We start from the raw sequence: 22,519 nt of genomic DNA on the forward strand, positions 1-22,519 counted from the left end.
TCTACAAGGACGCGTACGGGTCGCACGTTGGGCCTCGCGCGCGTTGCAAACCGCGCTTGGTTTTGCCCCGTCTACAAGGACGCGTACGGGTCGCACTTTGGGGCCTCGCGCGCGTTGGAAGCCGCGCTGGGTTTTGCCCCGTTGCTTGGCAAGGAGGTGTGCGCTGCAGCAGCTGTCCCCGGTACGAGACGGCACGTTTGGAGCACGTCCGCCCGGGGTTCGTTCAACCGCCCGAGTGCGGAGACGCCGACCAGTAGCAGTATCTTGGTCAGGAGGGGCCCAGAGACATTGTGAGGAGCAGAGACCGAAAGGGGGTGTGAGTACTCACCGGGACACACATGTATAAGATGGCCATCTTAATCATAGGGAATTGATTGTGAATTGGGAATTGGTGATGATTATGTATTGTTGATTGCTCGGGCAAAATCTCCGTGGTTGGGTCATTGAAATATTGTTGATGGTTGTGTCATTGAAATTGTTTGGTATCATTACCATTGAAATATATCCTTGAACGTCAGTTGTCTCTTGGGTGAAATTCATATGGCTTGCGTGGCGAAAGCGCATATATAATACAGCTTTCTGGCGAAGGTCCTCTCACGGTCCGGGGGTCACTGAGACCTGGTATTCACCGAGGGGACCACGTAACAATGGCAAGATTGTATTGGCAGGATTGGCAGGATTGTATTGGTATAGCTTGGACCGTGGACATGTAGGAGACATCTAGATGTATTCATTAGGGAAACTGGAGCTTAAGATTGTTTATGTGTCTTCACACAGGAGGTGAAGCTGTGTTGAGGAGATAAGGGGTTAAGATTAGTTTCCCCCAGTATGCGATTGCCACCGGTGGCTTTTCCCAACATTTTCATAACAAGGCCGGAAATAAAAAGTAGCAAAAGTAGCAAAAGTGACCGCTACCTCAAAGTAGCAAATAAAAACCCTCGTTCCCCCAACACCAACAACTGCCAACAGAAACCCAAACATTCCCGAGCAGAGCCAAACGTTCTCGATAGACAATTAACCCCACCCAACAATAAAGCAGGGAAAAAGGCCATGCCCCGAAGTTCGTCATTGGGTCGAGCCCGACCATGGGGCGTTTCGGTGGAACTCGGCGATTGGTCGGGATGACGTCAGAGCGAGAAGGTTCGGGCAAGAAAAGAGGAATAATCGGGCTGGCTCTCTCTCGTGCTGGTTTTTTGGTGGAGGCGGTCACCATTTTTCTCTGGCTCTTGGCTGAGGCTGGAATTTGGGAGAGCCTTTGAAGGAGTTGACTGAAGCTTTTGCTGTGCCGGCAGGAACTTGACAGAGGCGCGCAACATTTGGACTCACTCGGGAGCTTGGAGGAACCGAGGAGAGGGACGGGTTGTCTCCGTCTCACGCCTTCGTCAGCCGTGCCATCTTGTTCGCTCATGCAAGGGAAAAGAGGAACCTGACCATCGCCACCACTCGATTAGGACCCCTTTGGAGACAGATAAGGCCGGCGGTTTAACTTACAAGAAAACATTTATTTTGTTTTATCATGCCGCTTGTGTGTTTTTGTGTCAGCGTTGAGGGTCCCTCAAAGTAGCAAATATTTATTAACGCACAGGTTGTAAACCTGGTGCGTTATCGCGTTTGCCTGGGAATTTCGGGCGCTCAAAAGTGAAGCTAGTTTCTGTCACCCATTTCTGTCGCTCATTTCTGTCGCTCATTTCTGTCGCTCAGATGTGTAAACATGACGTCATCAAATCTATATTTATAGGATAGGTTATAGGAGATATATATGTTATAGGATAGGAATATAGGACCCAAATGACCCAGAGGACCCAAATGACCCAGAGGACCCAAATGACCCAGAGGACCCAAATGACCCAGAGGACCCAAATGACCCAGAGGACCCAAATGACCCAGAGGACCCAAATGACCCAGAGGACCCAAATGACCCAGAGGACCCAAATGACCCAGAGGACCCAAATGACCCAGAGGACCCAAATGACCCAGAGGACCCAAATGCCCCAGAGGACCCAAATGACCCAAATGCCCCAGAGGACCCAAATGACCCAGAGGACCCAAATGACCCAGAGGACCCAAATGACCCAGAGGACCCAAATGACCCAGAGGACCCAAATGACCCAGAGGACCCAAATGACCCAGAGGACCCAAATGACCCAGAGGACCCAAATGACCCAGAGGACCCAAATGACCCAGAGGACCCAAATGACCCAGAGGACCCAAATGACCCAGAGGACCCAAATGACCCAGAGGACCCAAATGACCCAGAGGACCCAAATGACCCAGAGGACCCAAATGACCCAGAGGACCCAAATGACCCAGAGGACCCAGAGGACCCAAATGACCCAGAGGACCCAAATGACCCAGAGGACCCAAATGACCCAGAGGACCCAAATGACCCAGAGGACCCAAATGACCCAGAGGACCCAAATGACCCAAATGACCCAGAGGACCCAAATGACCCAGAGGACCCAAATGACCCAGAGGACCCAAATGACCCAAATGACGCAGAGGACCCAAATGACCCAGAGGACCCAAATGACCCAAATGACCCAGGGGACCCAAATGACCCAGAGGACCCTGTGAATGTGAATGAATGTGAACATAATGTGAATACTAGTAGCAATTTTACAAAAACCATGGCATAATTTCAAATCTTGACCCGAGATGATAATTATGCTACATCATAATTTCCATGTGCCAACCTGGGCGGAATCCAAGTGGATTCACTTGACTTGTTTTACTTCAGCCTTTATTTTGCCAAGATTTATTTCATGAAACCATAATATTTGTTGCATTTCATTTGTGGTGTTGTTGATTTTCCTTTTCTCATTTCTATGTTTGTGGGTTCGAGTATAAATCCCGTGAGCTCTGTGCAGGTAAGCACCCTGGTTCCTTCATTTGCGCACAACAAACTGACCGCAAATTTTCGGTTTGATCGCCTTACGGCCAAATAAGATCGGCCAAATCAAATAAGGCCGACCGGCTATCAGTCTCAGGCTGGTGTTCATCGGCCACGGACTTGACAGAATGTATGTATGAACATAGATGAAATTCTTGGAATTTTATCAAATAAAATGAATAAATGATTATTTTTGGGAAACGACCCTGACCTACTGCAAATGACAAGGTGAAAAGGGCAGACAGAGGATGTGCAAGAGCAGCAGAGCATGTTTTTAGGACACGTGAGCTGACGCCGTCCGGTCCAACAGCAGAGTCAGAGTTGAGGGTTGGAAGAGCCTTCTCCACCTTCACAGGTGCAAAAGATACAGAGTCCAAGAGCAGTTTGATATGACAGGGAAGGATGGGTTTGGTCCCCCTACAACCGGGAGTGATGGGTTGCGGATACAAGATTTGAAAGCAAACACAAAATTGAGGCATTCAGCCTTCTCATGAGTTGAAACGGCTTTGGGGTCATTTGAAGAGAGGGCTGGAGGGGGACCATAATCCTGAGACAGATGAACAAGGCGCCATCAGGTTTTAAAGAAAGAAGAGAAGTTTGACAGTTCATTCTTGAGGTTGGACAGATGTTGTTTTCTGGCTGTGTGAAGAGTGGAACCGAATTCAGTTTCACACAATGTACATTTCTGTCGATGTTTTCCATTGTGATTTTTTACGGAGTCGTCTGTTGGGCAATGCCATCTGGAATAGAGTTTGTCAGTCTGTCCCGTGTATGTATGTATGTATGTATGTATGTATGTATGTATGTATGTATGATGTATGTATGATGTATGTATGTATGTATTGTTACAGAGTCCTCCACAATCTCCTGGTCTCGGTAACCTCCGAACCCCGAGAGGAACCCCAGCAGAAAAATATATTACCGTGTTGAAAATCAATAGTGAAACCACACCAATGATTATAAATGAACAAACTTGTATTATAAATCACACACAGGTAATACGGTACAGCAAATGTCCATTAAGAGTGCACTCTATATATCTCTTATGTAAAGTCAGGTCACTCGCGGCATGGCCAGCAAGTGCAACGACACTCCTCAATGTCTCTATGACTTTTCCCATGGTGAATGGGATTCGCTCCAGCGGTCGATGGAACTAAATCCGGTCGAAGCCCGAATCTCGCTCTCCAGTCGATATCCGAAGCGTGTACAGTGGGCAAGGGTGCTCTTCCTGCCAAACTGTACAACGGCGCCCTCCAAAGGCACACCTTCACAGGGGACATCGAGCAAGCTGAAAATAGCAATTTGGTTTGGTCCCTCTGGGTGGTACCAATATGTGAAAATTGGGGTCTGGGCTCAAGGACTATACGGTGACCGGTCCTGACACCACATCGGACTCCAACTGGATGGCATGAAGTGGCGCTCTAACACAGCCACCAATCCCCTGTAAACGAACACTATCACCAGTTGCTGTCTCCTCTGACAATGGCAAGATGCCTTCAAGCATTAATGATTGATGTGCTCCGGTGTCCCTCAATACCCTAACAGGTTTCCGGGTAGTCGGGTCTCCATCCAGTGACACAAACCCCTTTGAAACAAGTCAAGTGAATCCACTTGGATTCCGCCCAGGTTGGCACATGGAAATTATGATGTAGCATAATTATCATCTCGGGTCAAGATTTGAAATTATGCCATGGTTTTTGTAAAATTGCTACTAGTATTCACATTATGTTCACATTCATTCACATTCACAGGGTCCTCTGGGTCATTTGGGTCCCCTGGGTCATTTGGGTCATTTGGGTCCTCTGGGTCATTTGGGTCATTTGGGTCCTCTGGGTCATTTGGGTCCTCTGGGTCATTTGGGTCCTCTGGGTCATTTGGGTCCTCTGGGTCATTTGGGTCATTTGGGTCCTCTGGGTCATTTGGGTCCTCTGGGTCATTTGGGTCTTCTGGGTCATTTGGGTCCTCTGGGTCATTTGGGTCCTCTGGGTCATTTGGGTCCTCTGGGTCATTTGGGTCCTCTGGGTCCTCTGGGTCATTTGGGTCATTTGGGTCATTTGGGTCATTTGGGTCCTCTGGGTCATTTGGGTCCTCTGGGTCATTTGGGTCCTCTGGGTCATTTGGGTCCTCTGGGTCATTTGGGTCCTCTGGGTCATTTGGGTCCTCTGGGTCATTTGGGTCCTCTGGGTCATTTGGGTCATTTGGGTCCTCTGGGTCATTTGGGTCCTCTGGGTCATTTGGGTCCTCTGGGTCATTTGGGTCCTCTGGGGCATTTGGGTCCTCTGGGTCATTTGGGTCCTCTGGGTCATTTGGGTCCTCTGGGTCATTTGGGTCCTCTGGGTCATTTGGGTCCTCTGGGTCATTTGGGTCCTCTGGGTCATTTGGGTCCTCTGGGTCATTTGGGTCCTCTGGGTCATTTGGGTCCTCTGGGTCATTTGGGTCCTCTGGGTCATTTGGGTCCTCTGGGTCATTTGGGTCCTATATTCCTATCCTATAACATATATATCTCCTATAACCTATCCTATAAATATAGATTTGATGACGTCATGTTTACACATCTGAGCGACAGAAATGAGCGACAGAAATGAGCGACAGAAATGGGTGACAGAAACTAGCTTCACTTTTGAGCGCCCGAAATTCCCAGGCAAACGCTATAACGCACCAGGTTTACAACCTGTGCGTTAATAAATGGTTGGTAACCCTTTTGAGGGCGAGTTCTCACACTTGCCATTGCATTTGGAGTTGTACTCGTCAAACTCCGCTCCTGATTTTCCTTTCCCAAGGCATAACAGTGGGACATCGTATCCAGGTTTATGGCAAAAAGCGCAAGTAGGCCCGGAGGAGAACCTCGTGGTCTGCCTCGAGCCACCCAGAGGATTAGTCCGTCTTGGCACTGCAGACCTCTAATACCTAGGAGTCGCGGTATCAGATCTATCCTCATAGTCATCTCCAGGCCGTCCCCATGAATCTTCGTTCTCCGCACCGGGTGCACCATAACTCCCCTGGTTAAGTCTAGGTGAGAAGGTAGGTTTGTGGAACCCCATCCTGTGTGTTAAAGCATAATCATCTGCCATGGTTGCTGCCTCATACAGCTTTGGTACTTTCCTTTCCTCCAGATGTACTTTAATGTCCTCTTGGACGCACTGTTGGAATTCCGCCACCAGGATCAATTGTCGCAATAGTTCGAAGTCGTTCCCAACTCCTCTTGAATCACACCACCGATCAAACACGGTTTCTTTCATTCTGGCAAACTCCACATGGGTCTCATTCTCCCTCTTCCTGGTGATCCGGATTTTTTGCCGGTAAGCTTCAGGGACCAATTCATAGGCTTTAAGAATGGTTTTCTTCACTATCTCATAATCTGCACATTGCTCAATCGGTAAAGCCGAATAAATATCTTGAGCTTTACCCACCAGAACACTATGCACTAATATGGTCCAGGACTCCTCCGGCCATTTTAGCATTTGAGCCACTTTCTCAAAGTGTAAAAAAAACTTGGCTACCTCCTTTTCATTGAAGGGTGGAACCAGCCTCACATGTCTGCCAACATCCCAGGTGTGTTGACTAGTTGTCGAACCAGTCGGCATGGGTGGTACCTCTCCCCGTTTTCTCATTAACTCCAGCTCCTTGACTTTAATTTCCTGCTGACGCGCCAATTCACAGTCCTTTAACTCCCTTTCGGCTTTTCTCTCCTCTGCTTTGAGTTCTCTTGCAGCTCTCCTTTCCTCTGCTTTTTTGTCTTCTAACCTTTCCTGGAGTTCTCTTTCAACTCTCCTTTCCTCTGCTTTTTTCTCTTCTAACCTTTCCTGGCTCTTCAATTGCATCTCCGTTTTTTGGAGTTCCACACTTTCTTGTTCTTCTGGTAACCAATCTAAGGGTCCCTCTCTCCATGTTCCTCGTTCCACCATAGATTCTATCACCACTGTCTGCATCTCTCTTTTCTTCATTTTAGCTCGGACCTCCAAGCTAAAATGTTTGCCCAATATCAAGAGTTCCGATTTTAGTAACGCTCGGAACTGTGCCTCACTAGGGGTCGCTGTAAACTTCTGTGTCAAACTCCATGGTGACTATCTGTTAACACCTGTTAACCTTAACACAAGAAATTTCCCCCAAAAAAACAAAAACATTTTTTGTTTGTTTTTAGAAAAATTTGGGAATGTTGAACAAATTCCAAAATTGGAAAATTTGGGAATGCTCGGGAATTCTATCCCGGACGATATTTAGGGAATTTTAGATCCCGGACGAGCCCCCAATTTCTGTTACGGAGTCCTCTACAATCTCCTGGTCTCGGTAACCTCCGAACCCCGAGAGGTACCCCGGCAGAAAAATATATTACCCTGTGTTGAAAATCAATAGTGAAACCACACCAATGATTATAAATGAACAAACTTGTCTTATAAATCACACACAGGTAATACGGTACAGCAAATGGCCATTAAGAGTGCACTCTATATATCCCTTATATAAAGTCAGGTCACTCACGGCACGGTCAGCGAGTGCAACGACACTCCTCAATGTCTCTATGACTTTTCCCAAGGCGAATGGGATTCGCTCCAGCGGTCGATGGAACGAAATCCGGTCGAAGCCCGAATCTCGCTCTCCAGTCGATATCCAAAGCGATGGGCAGGGTGCTTTAAGGGTGGATGGGCAGGGTGCTCTTCCCGCCAAACTGTACAATGGCGCCCTCCAGTCACACCTTCACCGCTCCCTCAGCAAACCGCAATGTAATTGTAGACGAAGCGGTCGCACACACCCATCCCCGGCAGACGGTGGGATGTTGGGGGTGAAGATGACATGAAGCAAACCTTCACAGGTGCCCGACGCACGGGGTGCAAGATGGTCGACGGCTCTGGCTTGAGCCGATGCAACGAGACGAGGATTTGTCGGAATCTCAGCACCCCAAATCAGTCTACGCAGATTTCTCCACTCCAGCGAATACTCTTATCGCCGGATGTTCCTTCCAGGAACTCAAAATCCCCTCGCGGCTGTCGGTAAACCTGGCTCGTTACGGAGCGCTGACGTCACGCCAACTTTTTCGTGCTACTTCTTCCTCTTCACCTCATTGTCTTCTCCTTCAGTTTCCTGTTTCACCCACAGTTATCCTCCTTAACTCCTGATAACCGTTCGTGAACAACAAACCCTGTGAAACTAATAATAATACATAATATCAGAAACATATCCAGTGGGTGAAAACTACCCCAGCGGAAGTGACGAATCCGTAACAGTATGTTTGTATGTATGTTCCTTCCGTCTGAATTTTGCGGGGTTTTTTCCCCCTTAAAATTCGTTTTCTCTGCAAACGTTGGTCAAATTGACACAAAATTTTCACCATTGGTGTACCTCCTGTAGAATTTTTAAATGATAATTATGACATCATAGGTCATGTGGTACGGGTGCCATCTCTGAAAAAAACGATAAACTTTGCACCTCTATATCTCTGAAACTGCTCCATGGAAAAAAAAATTGAAAGGAGGCTCATTGTAAAGTACTCCCCATGGGTAATTACATATGTTAATGATGATGTCATAGGTTCCTTCATTATGACATCATAAATCGACAAGTAGAATGCTTGATCCGATCAGTATGAAATTTATTGAGCGTGATCTCGAGATAAATTGGTCGACAAAAAAATTTGATGATGTAAATGGTGAAGTTGTTTGGCAGCCATTTTACAGTGTAGCCCGCAGGGCAATGCCATCTGGAACAGCGTTTGGCCGGCTGTCCGGTGTATGTCATTAACAAACATCCACCAATCAAAGCTGAGGATATGGTCAAATGTCTGGTCTTCCACTTGGTAGATCCAAGCCCCGCTGCACCGTTGTTATGCTATCCGTCTTTTTAAATGGATTTTGAGGTTGCACGAATGATTGAATTATTTCCTCAAACTGTGTGTTTGTATGAATGTTCTCCATTGTGTATTCTCATGTATATTTTAAGGGCGGATGGATTAATGAAAGACTTTCCACAAATTGTGCATTTCTACAGGCGTTTTCCATTGTGAATTGTCATGTGTGTTTTTAGGTGGGATGATTGTTTGAAAGATTTTCCACAACTTGTGCATTTGTATGGGCGTTCACCACTGTGAATTATCTTGTGTAATTTGAGGTAAGATGCCCGATTAAAATTTTTCCCACAACTTGTGCATTGGTATGGGCGTTCACCACTGTGAATTATCTTGTGTAATTTGAGGTAAGATGCCCGATTAAAATTTTTTCCACAACTTGTGCATTTGTACGGGCGCTCTCCACTGTGAATTCCCACGTGTGTTTTTAGAGTGGATGGCCGATTAAATGTTTTTCCACAAATTGTGCATTTGTATGAGCGTTCGCAATTGTTGTGAATTATCATGTGTGTTTTAACATGGGATGACTGATTAAAAGATTTTCCACAACTTGGGCATTTGTATGGGCGTTCACCATAATTGTGAATTATCATGTGTGTTTTAAGGCTGGATGAATGATTAAAAAAAATTCCACAACTGATGCATTTGTATGGGCGCTCTCCACTGTGAATTCTCAAGTGTACTTTAAGGGTGGATGGCCGAATAAATGTTTTTCCACAACTTGTGCATTTGTATGGGCGTTCATCATTGTGAATTCTCAAGTGTGATTTAAGGGTGGATGACCAATGAAAAGATTTTCCACAACTTGTGCATTTGTATGGGCGTTTATCATTGTGAACTCTCACGTGTGATTTAAGGGAGGATGACTGATTAAAAGATTTTACACAACTTGTGCATTTGTACGGGCGTTCTCCACTGTGAATTCTCACATGTACTTTGAGGGTGGATGGCTGATTAAATGTTTTTCCACAACTTGTGCATTTGTATGGGCGTTCATCATTGTGAATTCTCAAGTGTGATTTAAGGGAGGATGACCAACGAAAAGATTTCCCACAACTTGTGCATTTGTACGGGCGTTCTCCACTGTGAATTATCACGTGTCTTTTAAGGCTGGATGACCGATGAAAAGATTTCCCACAACTGATGCATTTGTATGGGCGTTCTCCACTGTGAATTATCAGGTGTGCTTTAAGGTTGGTTGACCAATGAAAAGATTTCCCACAACTTGTGCATTTGTATGGGCGCTCTCCACTGTGAATTCTCACGTGTCTTTTAAGGTTGGATGACCGATTAAAAGATTTCCCACAACTTGTACATTCGTATGGACGCTCACAATTGTGTTTTCGCAGATGTGTTGTAAAGCTGGATGAACGACTGAAGGATTTTCCACAAACTGGGCATTTGTTTGGGCGTTCTTCATCTTTCTTTGTGTGAAAATTATTCTGTGAAAACATTTCCTCATTCGGTTTGTCTTGTTTGTAAAACGTCCTCTTCTTTGTTTCAGTTGGCGAGTCTTGCAGGTGTGTGTCTGCGCTGTTCATAGAAGTAGGTGCAGCCTCCCTTGCAGATTCAGTGGATTCACCTGCAAATACAACAACAAATGACCTGTAGAAAGAAATAAGATTCACATGCCCTGACAAATGCACGAACATGTTTTTGTTCCACTGCAGAAAAAAAAATAAAAAAATTTGGGAGGTAAATCTTCACCTACAAAAGGCAAAAAAATAAATAAAATAAAAATATCTATCTCTGTCTCTCTCGATCTCCCTTTGTGTTGCCCTCCAATGTTTTATTACATTGTTTTAATGAGGCTAATTCAGTGTAACGTCCTTTTTGTATGCTTTCTGAAGGCCTTTTTCACACATGTAGATTGTGCAAGACACTCCATTCTTCTTTTTTTTAAATCACCGTTATTTCATCGTATGAACCTTTCTTTCTCCACAGGTTTTTTTTGGGGGGGGGGGATACCAATTAGTGTGAAAAAGAGCTCTGAGACTGCTCATGTTAATTTCTTGATTTCCATTGGAAAATTGGCACCCGATAAGACAAGAAAAGCAAAGTTCCTTGCAAATGCTGATATTTTATGTGATGTCGAAATTGTTTTTCAGGCTCTTGTCATGGCAAGGTTACGTATGGAATTTTCTTTTTGTCAAATGAAACAAGATTTGTAAACCTTTGCGAAAAGATGGTGTGTTAAGGGTGGATTTTGTAAATTTGATAATGGCGTGCCAAATGTTTTATTTTAGTGTCAAAGGGGTTTGTTGTTGTTGTTGGGCTGCACGTGTTTGGAATTGGTGATTTTATTATTATTTGTATGACCTGTGTATTTTTCTTCCCTTGATAATAAAAGAGCTTCAAAAGTCGCTTTCAGTCACTTTCTTTTTCTGTCTCTCTCTCTGTCTCTTTCTCTTTCTGTCTTTTTCTCTCTATTCCAAAGCCAACAACATGCAAACACAACAAATTTAGGAAATGCACAATAATAATGTAATAAAAACGACGACACTCTTCGATTTGGATTTGGATTGGATTTCCGGCGACGGAAACAGCAAGCTACACACGTAGGTGCACCGTAAACCTTCTAACACAGACAAAGTATTGGATTGCCGTTGTGGCCATCCCACCTTCTACAAAATAAGTTGTGTTCGCAGCTTAGTAGATCGTGCAAAAAACACACTGCAGTGACCATGAACAATGCAGGATGGAAATGCTGCACGTCACTCAACTACTGCGAGAAAACCACTACACAAATGCATTCATCAAATCTTGTCGCCGGAAATCCAACTCCAACAACAACCATCCAACCACACCCCCACACACGGTGGCACTTACATACATACAACACACTTCCGAAACCACAAGCCGCATTCTCTGTGAATACAACATCAACATCATCCACAAACCACAAGCATCCTCACGAGCACAGCTGTCATAGCCAAAAGACCAGGTGAACAAATATGACAGAAAGAATGCCATCTACAACATAAAATGTGAAGATTGTGAAGCCAATTATGTGGGCCAAACATCCAAACGCTGAACCACAAGGCCAACTGAACACCAGCCACAAGGCCAGACGTGCTGTAAGACGTGCTATAAGACGACTAGACAGGTTGTCATTGGTTGCAACACACATACACACAGACCAACACACATTCTCATGGAATCAGACCACGATCCTTGGCACAGGATCTTTGAGAGTGAACTGCGAGATTGTCGAGGCCGAGTACTCTGATAAAAACCGACACATCGACTTCCACCCCACATACATAGCACTCCGCAATCAATTACAACGTCAAAAATGGCAGTCAAACGGAGTCATTTGAATACAGGGAAGCCCTGTGATTGGCAAGGACTTGGACCAATCCATCACGTGAACCGTCCCCAACAGAACTTAATGGTTAACACCACACTCAATGCCTCTGAGAAAGAGAACTAGTTTGTAGAACTAGTAGAACCTTGAAATGTCAGGCTATTAATAAATAATTTTTAATTATTTTACTGCTCAGTGTGTTATCATTTACAATACTAGTGTGACTCGGCGCGCTCCACGCGCATCACCACACGTCGTTTCAGAGGGATAGGCATCTTTGACCATTTCGGTGTCTTTTGGGTCTTCATGGTGTTTTGGGTCTTCAGGGACATTCGGGTCTTCAGAGTGTTTTGGATCCTCTGGGTCTTCAAGGTTATTTTGGGTCTTTGGGGTGTTTTGGGTCTTCAGGGTATTTTGGGTCTACGTTGCCTTCGGGGGCTTTTGGGTCTTAAGAGTCTTTTGTTTCCTCTGGGTCTTTAAGAGTCTTCAGGGTCTTTTGGGTCTTCAGCGTATTTTTGAGCCTAAGAGCTTTCAAGGTTATTTTGGGTCTTTGGGGTCTTCAGGGTATTTTGGGTCTTTTGAGTCTTTGTAGTCTTCAGTGTGTTTTGAGTCTTCAGGGTGTTTTGAGGTTTCTGGGTATTTTGGGTCTTTTGAGTCTTCGGGGTGTTTTTTCTGCAGGGCTCACTCATTCGGAAAATTTTTTGTAGGGCTCACTTGGCTGTGCTTGAATGGGTTTTAGCGTTGAGGAGTAGCAGCTGAAACCCAAATCCCATCCCTCCTGATGACTCCATCTTTTTTTTTGGTTTGTTTACAAGATCAAGGCTTGTGAAAGAGCTAACATTAATCACACAAAAAAAATCAAACAGACACATAAAACATATAATAAGGGGAGCGGTAGACAAGATGGGGAGAGTGGGAAGGAGACAAACACAACATTTGAGAGCAGGGACATCGAGAGAACTGTGGGAGGGAGAGGGCTTGGGGGGAGGTGGGAGAAGTATAAAACACATGGACACTGCAAGGACTTCCAGGAAAGAAGTTGGAATTCCACAAAAATGGATTTGGGGTGAATTAGCGGGGGGTAGAAAAGATCAAGGCTTTGGATTTTTTTTGTATACAGAATCGAGGCTCGTGAAAGAGCTAACATCTACTTAACAAACAAATCAACCAGACAAACAAATCACATAAAAAGAGGGAGCGGAAGACAAGATGGGGAGAGAAGGGGAAGCACACAAACACAACATTTGAGAGCAGGGAGAAGTGCGGGAGGGAGAGGGCTTGGGGGGAGGAGGCGTGGGAATGGGGGGGGGGGTGAAGAGGTATAAAACACAAGGGGACCGAAATTATCTGGGGTAGAAAAGATCAAGGTTTTGGATGGGGGAAGATAAGAGATGGTGGTGAACAGCTGTTTTAAAGACCTGGAGGGTGGAGTGGGATTGAAGAGAGTGAGGGAGTTTGTTCCAGAGGTGGGAGAACAGAGGAATGAAGGAGTGAAGGTGGGCAGAAAGTCTTGATTTTGGTAGTTTAACCATAAGAGGGTTGCAGGCAGATCTTGTGCGACCTGTAGGAATATTTGGGGGACAGAGCCCAGAGAGAACTGGGGGGGGGCAAGGCCAGAGAGGAGTCGGTAGAAGACGGAAAGACCACCAACCTGCCTGCGGTGAGTGAGTGAAAGGCCCTTGGAGTTAGCTTCATCGCGGGAGATTCCAATGATTCTGAATGCTTTGGTTTCAACAGCGTGAAGACGAGCTAGGTGTGAGGCAGGAGCACCAGACCAGAGGGGAGAGCAGTATTCCATAGAGCTGCGGATGAAAGCCTTGTAAGTGGTGAGGAGATCAGGTGTACCAAGGAGGGACTTCGCACGACGGAGGATGCCCAGTCGGCGACTGGCTTTGGAGGCCAGATTTGAAATGTGGTTCTCCCAGGAAAGATCATGGCAGATAGTGAGACCCAAAATATTGAGTGACAGAACTTCTTGGAGAGGATCATTCAGAAAGTGGATGGGAGGGTTGTCCAGTCGGTCTTTTCGGAGAGACATCGTAAGAGTGTGAGATTTGTCAGGATTGAAAGACATGTTCCATTTGTTTGCCCAGTCTGTGATTTTGTCCAGGTCTGCAGAGAGTGAGGAGGCTGCAGACTGCCGATCTGAGGGATGAGGAATGGAGCGACAGAGAGCAGAGTCGTCAGCAAAGAGATAGAGAGGATTTTCAAGAGAGTCAGAGAGATCATTGATGCAGACCAGAAAAAGCACAGGGCCCAGAACACTGCCTTGGGGAACTCCAACCTGAACAGGAAGAGGAGATGAGAGAAACCCATTCAGGGCCACACGTTGACTACGACCAGAGAGGAAGTCCACCAGCCATGTGTGGAGATTTCCATGGATACCAAAGGAGGAGAGTTTGGTGAGCAGAGCGGGGTGCCAGACCGTATTGAAGGCACGTGAAATGTCAAGGGAGACAGCTCTAATTTCCTGTTTGGCGTTGAGGACCTCCATCCATTGTTGAGAAAGCAGAAGCAGCACGTCCAGAGTAGAGTGACCAGGTCTGAAACTAAATTGATGGTCAGAGATCAAGCCATTGGAGAAGAGGAAAGATTTCATATCTGAAGCAATGATGGATTCCATGACTTTGCTGATAATTGGGAGAAGGCTGATTGGTCTGTAGTTGCAACGATCTGTGTTTGCACCTTTTTTGTGTGAAGCAGTAATGTTTGCTGATTTCCAAGATGCTGGCAGATGACCTTGAGCAAAAGAGAGGGTGAAAAGAACAGAGAGAGGGTGAGGTAGAGTGGCAGAGCAGGATTTTAGGACCCGTGGGCTGATGCCGTCAGGACCAGTTGCAGAATCAGAGTCGAGGGTTGACAGAAACTTTTCCACCTTGTCACGAGGAAAGCACACAGAGTCCAGGAGCAGCTGGGTACGACTGGGTACGGTGGGTACAGAGAGAGACGGGTTTGGGACACAAAATTTTGAGGCAAACACAGAGTTGAAGCATTCGACTTTGTCATGTACGGGGTCAACTGTGTAGCCATTTGAGGTAAGGGAGGGGATGGAGGGGGCCAGATGCCACCAGGATTTGGAGGAAGGAGACAGGTTTGAGGAGTTCTTTCTTGAGTGTGGAGAGATAGTGCTTCCTGGCACTCCTGAGGATTGACACACACTTGTTCCGAGCTTTGTGAAAGGAACTGAGATTGGCTTCAGTTGGATTAGCCTTCCAAGAGGCAAAGGCATGTTGTTTCAGGGCAACTGCCTCACCACAAGATTCAGTGTACCATGAACGGAAGGGTATGACAACTGAAGAGGAGATGGGATAAATCTGTGCATGAGGGAGAGCAGTTTACTTTGGAAGAATTCCCAGGAAGAATTGATGTCAGAGGCAGTAGAGATGGGAGACCAGTCCAGATGATTGATGGCTGCTTGAAGAGCGTGCCAGTCGGCCTGAGTGAAATGCCAGATTTGTCGGCGCTGAGGAGGCTCTCTAAGAATGGCCAGAGAGATATCCACTTTAACAAGCACATGATCAGAAGAACCGATTGGAGCAGAAGAAGAGCAGCAGACATTTGCAGGGAAGTTTGTCATAAGCAAGTCTAGAAGAGAAGATACTCCATTGACTGAGATCTGGGTCAGGAAATTGACAGATTGTGTCAGTCTCAATGAGTCGCAGAAGTCCTTTGCTGAGATGCGATGGCTCGTGAGAGAGGAACCCACACCCAGCCAGCTGGCCTGATGACAGTTGAAGTCGCCACATATGAGGAAGAGAGAGTTGGGATGAGTGGATAGAAGTTGGTCCATGTTGTCAGACCGCGAAATGTAAATTGAGTCATGACTGTTTGGAGGACAGTACAGAACACATATGAACAAAAGGTGGGAGCGGAGAGGAAGCCGTAACCAGAGGTACTCCTGGGGGTGGGGTGGAGAGAGGGCAGTGCAAGGAGAGTGAGGAAGAGAGTTTTTGATAAAGATAGCAACCCCACCACCAGGACGAGGCTCAGGTCTATCATACCGGAGGAGGGAGTAACCAGGAAGAGATATTAAGGAATCGGAGACATCTTGAAGGAAGAAAGTTTCTGTTAAGCAAATCAAGTCTGGATTGTCAGAAGCAACCTGAATGGAGAGATCAATCAGGTTTGAGCAAAGGCCCCAGATGTTTGAGGTCCATACTGTTAATGAAGAGGGAGGGGGAGCAGCGGGTGGAGGACAGGGGTACGGTCAGATGAAGGATGAGAGGGGGAGGTAGGGAGAGCTGTTGATAGTGTGTCAGAGATTACAGAAGAGTTACAAGAAAGGGAAAGATGGGGAGGACAAAAGGTTTGATGGTGATGGGATGAGGCACAGTGAGGAGTTGTTGGGGGGGGGGGGGGGTGGGGGGGGGGGGGAGGAGGGGCGTAAGAAGGTCGAAGGTTGGAGGAGGTGGAGGTATGAGACAGAAGTGAGACGAAGTGGGGAGGAGGCAGCTTTGAGGAGGGGGGAGGGGCGAGAATTGGAGAAAGATGGTAGGGGGGGAGATTTGAAGGGTAGGGGTTCGGGGGGAGTTTTAAAGGGGAGGGGTGAGGGGGTTGTTTTGAAGGGGAGGGGGGAGATTTAAAGGGGAGGGGCAAAGTGGGAGATTTGGAGAGGAGGGGGAGGTGGGAGTTTAGGAGGGGAGGGACAAGGGGGAGATTTGGAGGGGAGGGGCGAGAGGGGGGTTTTGGAGGGGAGGGGTGATGGGGGAGAATGGAAAGGGAGGAGGTTTGAGGGAGTTTAGGAGGGGAGGTGTGAGGGGGGAGTTTAGAAAGTGGATGATTAATGAAAAACAAACATTTATAACAAATTGGGTTTATTGTGATTTTCAAATCAGAGATCCGTTTAAAAACGATAGAGGAGGTGTGAAATGAAGGTGAGTTTAGAGCATGTAGTGAGGAAGAATTGTAAGAGATTGAATATTTTTTTGAAGTGGAATGAATTAAAGAGGAAATACCAAAAGCCTTTTATATAGGAAGAAAAACAGCGTGTTGTAATATACCACCAAATAAAACATTGCAGGGGAAAGTTTAAACATATTTAAATAATATTTCAACAAAACCGTGAAAAATAATCTTATATTCACAAAATATCGACTGGGAGAGGGAGCCTGGAGGGACAAACCACGTGTCACGTGAACAGGGCAAAAGGTGGAAGGCAAGGGGATAAAGGGGGCGGGGCAAGACAGTGCACGTGGCGAGAAGCACGTGGCGAGAAGCACGTGGCGAGAAGCACGTGGCGAGAAGAACGTGGCGAGAAGCACGTGGCGAGAAGCACGTGGCGAGAAGCACGTGGTGAGAAGCACGTGGCGAGAAGCACGTGGCGAGAAGCACGTGGAGAGAAGCATGTGGGAGAAGCACGTGGAGAGAAGCAAGAGGACAGAAGCACGTGGACCGAAGCACGTGGACCGAAGTACACGCTGAGACAACAGCACACGTGGAGAAAAGGCAATAAATGTTTTTTTTTGTTTTTTTTTGGGGGGGGGAGGGGTATTTAAAACGTTAGACAAAGAGTAGGTGTTCGGGGAAGTTCAGGGGAGAAGAGAAAAATCTAAGAACCAAGCAATACAGCGAAGGAAGGAACTTGAAGAAACAGACACCGGCGGGGGAAACCTCAAGTTACAAGGCTGTGCACGCGGAGCAAACAGAAAACGATTTATTAATTACAAGTTACATGAATTTCAAACCAAAACTAACGAGAAACACACAATAACGCATCGAAAATAAAATAACGAGTGGAAATTTGATAAACACACGCGAATGGAAAAATACTCAAACTTTTGATGCCTGGAGAGATCAAAAGTCACCACCTCAATTGAGAAACCGGAAGCGGCGGAGTTTTGTGTTTTGGGTCTTCGGGTGTTTTGGGTCTTCGGGGTGTTTTGGGTTTTTGGGTATTCAGGGTCTTTTTGAGCCTCAGGGCCTTGAAGGGTATTTTGGATCTTTGGGGTGTTTGGGGTCTTCAGAGTAATTTGAGTCATCAGGGGTCTTGGTGGTCTGAAGGGTCTTGGGGGTATTAAAGGGTCGTCAAAGGTCTGAGGGGGTCACAGCAGTCTTAACGCAATTAAGAGGGTTAATTAAGAGGGTGTTAAGCCTGGTGTTGGCTTAGCGGTTCGGGTGCCGGCTTGGGATCCTAGGATCCTGGGTGTGAATCCCGGTCGATCGCTGAATTAACGCCAGGGGGGTTGACTCAGCCCGTCATCCTTCCGAGGACGGCAAATTGAGTACCAGCTTGCTGGGATGAATGATCCCGGTGTGTACCCCGGTTTAGAATAGGTACACCGTATCCCTGCGCATCGTAAGAGGCGACCAAGGGTTGGCGTCAGGAAGGGCATCCGGCCATAAAAACATTGCCTCAAACAGGGAACCATGATTGTCATGGGGCCCGCAAGGCTAACCCCCGCTCTAGCAGGGGAAAATGGCCTCAAAACGATCATTCATTCATTCATTCAATTAAGAGGGTGTTAATTTTATTTGAAGAAGAAGACGTTTTCATCACATATGAACATAACGACATACATAACGACATAACGACATACATTTGCTGTGTTATAATAAGAGATAATAAGATTAGGCCACAACAAGGCATATTGTTTAAATTATTTTATATAATAATGAAGGGGATAATTGATGTTTGAGAAATTGATCTACGACCATCATGGTTATTTTCTAAAAGCAATGAAATCATTATGTCGGGTTCTTTTTTTCTTAACACCAAAGTTCATCATCAAACTGATCAAATCAAAATGTAGAAACATTGACAGAAACCTTCATGGGGATGGTTCTTGAAGAAAGAAGGTTCAGCATCATTTGTTTCAGCTCGATCCAGGTGAACATCAATGTCGTGCTCAGTTTTCACTTCCACTTTCACAAATAAATCTAGGAAAAGTAACTTTTATGAAATGCAGGCACGCTTGTGTCACATGCAAAGGCAATCTTGTGTCACATGCATCGGCAGTCTTGTGTCACATGCATAGCCGGTGCCATATACCATATAAAGCACAATGTCAGTTTGTGTGTTTGTACAGATGTCCTCCTTCATAAAGGTAGGTTTTAAAGGCCAATCTTTAACAAAAATGTGTGTTCACTGCTGTCCATTTTGAGAATAAAACAGACTCGAAAAACATTTTCCATAAAAGAGTGAATATGTCTCTTCCAATAGAATTGCAGACGTCGGCCTGCAAACCAACCCTCAATGGCGGTGTACAGAAGCGTTGTTTTTTTTAAATAACAATAACTCCACGGCAGAGGAGGTGAAATTCGTTGCATGTGATGTGCAACGCGCGCAGAGTAAAACGAGTGTTCATTTACAACCGAATGATGTTGAATAAATTAAGAAGATATATTTGCTCCTGCAGAAACTTCCAGAAGCCCAAATAATGTGCAGTTGAAATCTCCCAGGTCTTAGCATGTCTGGTTTGCTGTACCTCTTGCTGGATGGAGTCGAGCCAACCTCTTGATTGGCTCGAGAGCCAATCGAGAGCTGTGATTGGCTCTTGACATCAATACACCACCCCTGGGTGAATAACTGTTGATCATTCGCGAGCAGCTGAAGGGCCATGGCTTGGTAACAGTATCTCGCGTCCTCAGCAGATGAAAGGTGTCTTTCCTTGTGGTTTGCATAAAAATTCTTCGAAAGCGCATTTCTAATGTGTGCTTGCAAATTACTTTTATAGTTATAAATACTGGAATATGGATGAGAATGTGTTTTTGCATGGGAAAAAAAAGAAATTTAGACACCAAAATAGTGTCAAAACTTACACGAAGCAGAGCTCGGTGTGAAGCAGGAGCACCAGCCCAGAAGGGAGAGCATTGCTCCATCAAGCTGTGGATGAAAGCTTTGCCAGTGGTGAGCAGCTCAGTCGTGCCAAGGAAGGACTTCGCATGACGGAGGATACCCAGTCGGCAACTGGCTTTGGAGGCCAGCTCGGAAATGTGGATTTCCCAGGAAAGATCATGGCAGATAGTGAGACCCAAAAGCTTGAGTGACAGAACTTCTTCATGAAAATTATTGAGAAAGTATATGGGTGAGGTGGAGGGGGAGGAGGGAGAATGGTTTCCAGGCGGTCTTTTTGAAGAGAGAGTGAGAGTATCAGATTTGTCAGGATTGAAAGACATGTTCCACGACACGCTCTGCTGCGATATCCCTCGTCCTTCAGAGAGACAGACAGCACCTTCGTCCCTCTGTTCAGACCTTTATTTAATCACAAGCGGCTCAAACACTTGGAATATGTCTTTCCATTCTGCCAAATCTCACACTCTCAATCTTTCTCTCCAGAAGGACATTCTGTCAAACCCTCCCATCTCCTTTCTTAACAATCCTCATGAAGAAGTTCAGTGACTCAAACTTTTGGGTCTCACCATCAGCTATGACCTTTATTGGGGGAAACCACATTTTTGTGTTGGCCTGCAAAGCAAGATTGGGCAGTGGGCACCCTCTATTGTGGAAAGTCCTTCCTTCACAGACTTGAACTGTTATCCATCAACAAAGCCGCCATCGGCAGCATGATGGAGTGCTGCTAAGGTGTCTGCAGGATGCACGCGGTCCAGCGGAAACCCCATTCTGGTGAAAATCAAAAAACCAGAATCACTGCTCACCTCCTTTATTCCTCTTTTTTAACCACCAGTGAAAACAACTTCCACATTCTCTTCAATTTCATTCTTCCCTCCAAGTCTTCAAGACAGCTGTTCACCATCATTTCAGATGAAACCCCATCCACCCATGAACTTTTAAAATCCCAAATTACTCCATTACAAAGCAATCCCTTTTTACAGGTCATTGTGATATTTTTCCTCACCACCTCACCGCTTTTCGATTGTTTGTAGGTTTGTTACTTTGATGTTTCATCCCCTCTTTCTCCTTCCATTTCTTCTTTTGTTTCATTCAATTTGTGTGCAGCTTCTTCACCCCCACGTGTTCTTCTCCGCTGCCCTTCATCTCAGCCTCACATCGACTCTGCTGTTGTTGTTTCCTATTTTCCATTTTCATTCCCTTCCATTCTGCTCCAACATTTTATGATAACATTGTATCGCCTTCCATTCTGCTCTCGGCCTTCCAATAACCTCTATCAAGTATCGGGAAAAATAAAACCGGGCACCAAACAAACACAGATCCCATCAGAAGTGATGTCGATCACACAACTCACCATTCAGCTGGTCGCTTTGCTCCTCTTCCAGACGAAAGGAGTTCACATCCTCTATTTTTATCTGCAGAATCTCAGAAGATCCTTCCAGCTCCTCAACCTTTATTCCACAAACGAGCACAGTTGGCTGTTCCAATTCTGGCTGCACACCACAGGAATCCTTCCAACAGCCAACTTGAGCATACATCGTGGGTGAACCTATATAGAGGCAAAAAGACATACCACTCTTCCTGATGTTTGCTCCACTCTGAGTCCCTGGATCCCACACAGTACTGACATGTGAAGTACCTCTGTAATTCAGACCTTATCCTCTCCCAAAATCATTTACAGTACCTTAAACTTTCACCACACACATCGCACACCTTGTGACACCCCAAAAAATAAATTGGACATGTTGCAGTACTTGTGAAGATCGACGAAATGCAGTTTGGATTTATGCCAGGAAGAGGAACGACAGACGGGCTTTTTATTGTGAGGCAGTTGCAGGAGAAGTACATGGAGAAGAGGAAGAAGTTGTTTCTTGAGTTTGTTGATCTGGAGAAAGCATTCGATAGGGTTCCACACGAAGTTGTGACATGGGCATTGAGGAAGTTAAGAGTGGACCAATGGTTGATCAGAGTAGTGATGGCAATGTACAAAAGAGCGCGCACAGCTGAAAGGACGAAGGACGGGAACAGTGGTGAGTTTCAGGTGAAGGTGGGAGTGCATCAGGGGTCAGTACCAAGTTCACTACTATTTGTAGCTGTGATGGAGGTGCTGGCTCGGAACGTAAAGGAGGGTTTACCGTGGGAGTTGTTGTGTGCAGATGATCTGGTGTTGATTGCAGAAAGTATGGATGGACTGAAGGAGAAGATGAACAAGTGGAAGGAATGTATGGAGACAAAAGGTCTGAAGGTGAATATCGGAAAAACGAAGGTGATGGCAAGTGGTAAAGCATGTGGTGAGGTGGAAAGAACTGGGAAGTGGCCGTGTGCTGTGTGCAGGAAGGGTGTCAGAGTGAACTCCATTCAATGTACAATGTGCGCCGAGTGGGTTCATCAAAAATGTAGTGGTCTGAGGGGGTCATTAACCAGTGTGGCAGCGACATTCAAGTGTAAGGTGTGCACAGAGGGAGCTGCAGATGGAGGAAATGCTGAGTTGGATCTTGGAGACTGCGTGAAGCTGGAAGGTGTGAAAACATTTTGCTCCCGAGGAGACATGCTGAATGGAGAAGGTGGATCAGACTTGGTGACGGTTGCTGGAGTGAGATGTGCATGGAAAAAGTTTCGGGAACTGAGTGGCATGCTGACGAGGAGGGGAGTGTCGTTGAGGCTGAAGTGAAAGGTGTATGCTGCATGTGTGTG

General features: G+C 46.0%; 1 protein-coding gene across 1 annotated transcript in view; it reads right to left on the bottom strand.

The window, feature by feature from the left end:
- LOC144892327 (uncharacterized) overlaps positions 1-21,747 on the bottom strand; it is a 94,990-nt gene extending 73,243 nt beyond the window's left edge. The window contains exons 1-3 of the mRNA XM_078778315.1: positions 19,461-21,747; positions 18,802-18,912; positions 8,941-10,311 (exon numbers count right to left, since the gene is read on the bottom strand). Coding sequence (XP_078634441.1) covers positions 8,941-10,311; positions 18,802-18,912; positions 19,461-20,151 — 2,173 coding nt within the window. The 5' untranslated portion in view covers positions 20,152-21,747. The remainder of the gene's footprint in view (positions 1-8,940; positions 10,312-18,801; positions 18,913-19,460) is intronic.
- Between the last annotated feature and the right edge of the window lie 772 nt (positions 21,748-22,519).

This window comes from Myxine glutinosa, chromosome 5 (assembly GCF_964187855.1).
Source record: "Myxine glutinosa chromosome 5, kmMyxGlut1.1, whole genome shotgun sequence".
Taxonomy (NCBI): Eukaryota; Metazoa; Chordata; class Myxini; order Myxiniformes; family Myxinidae; genus Myxine; species Myxine glutinosa.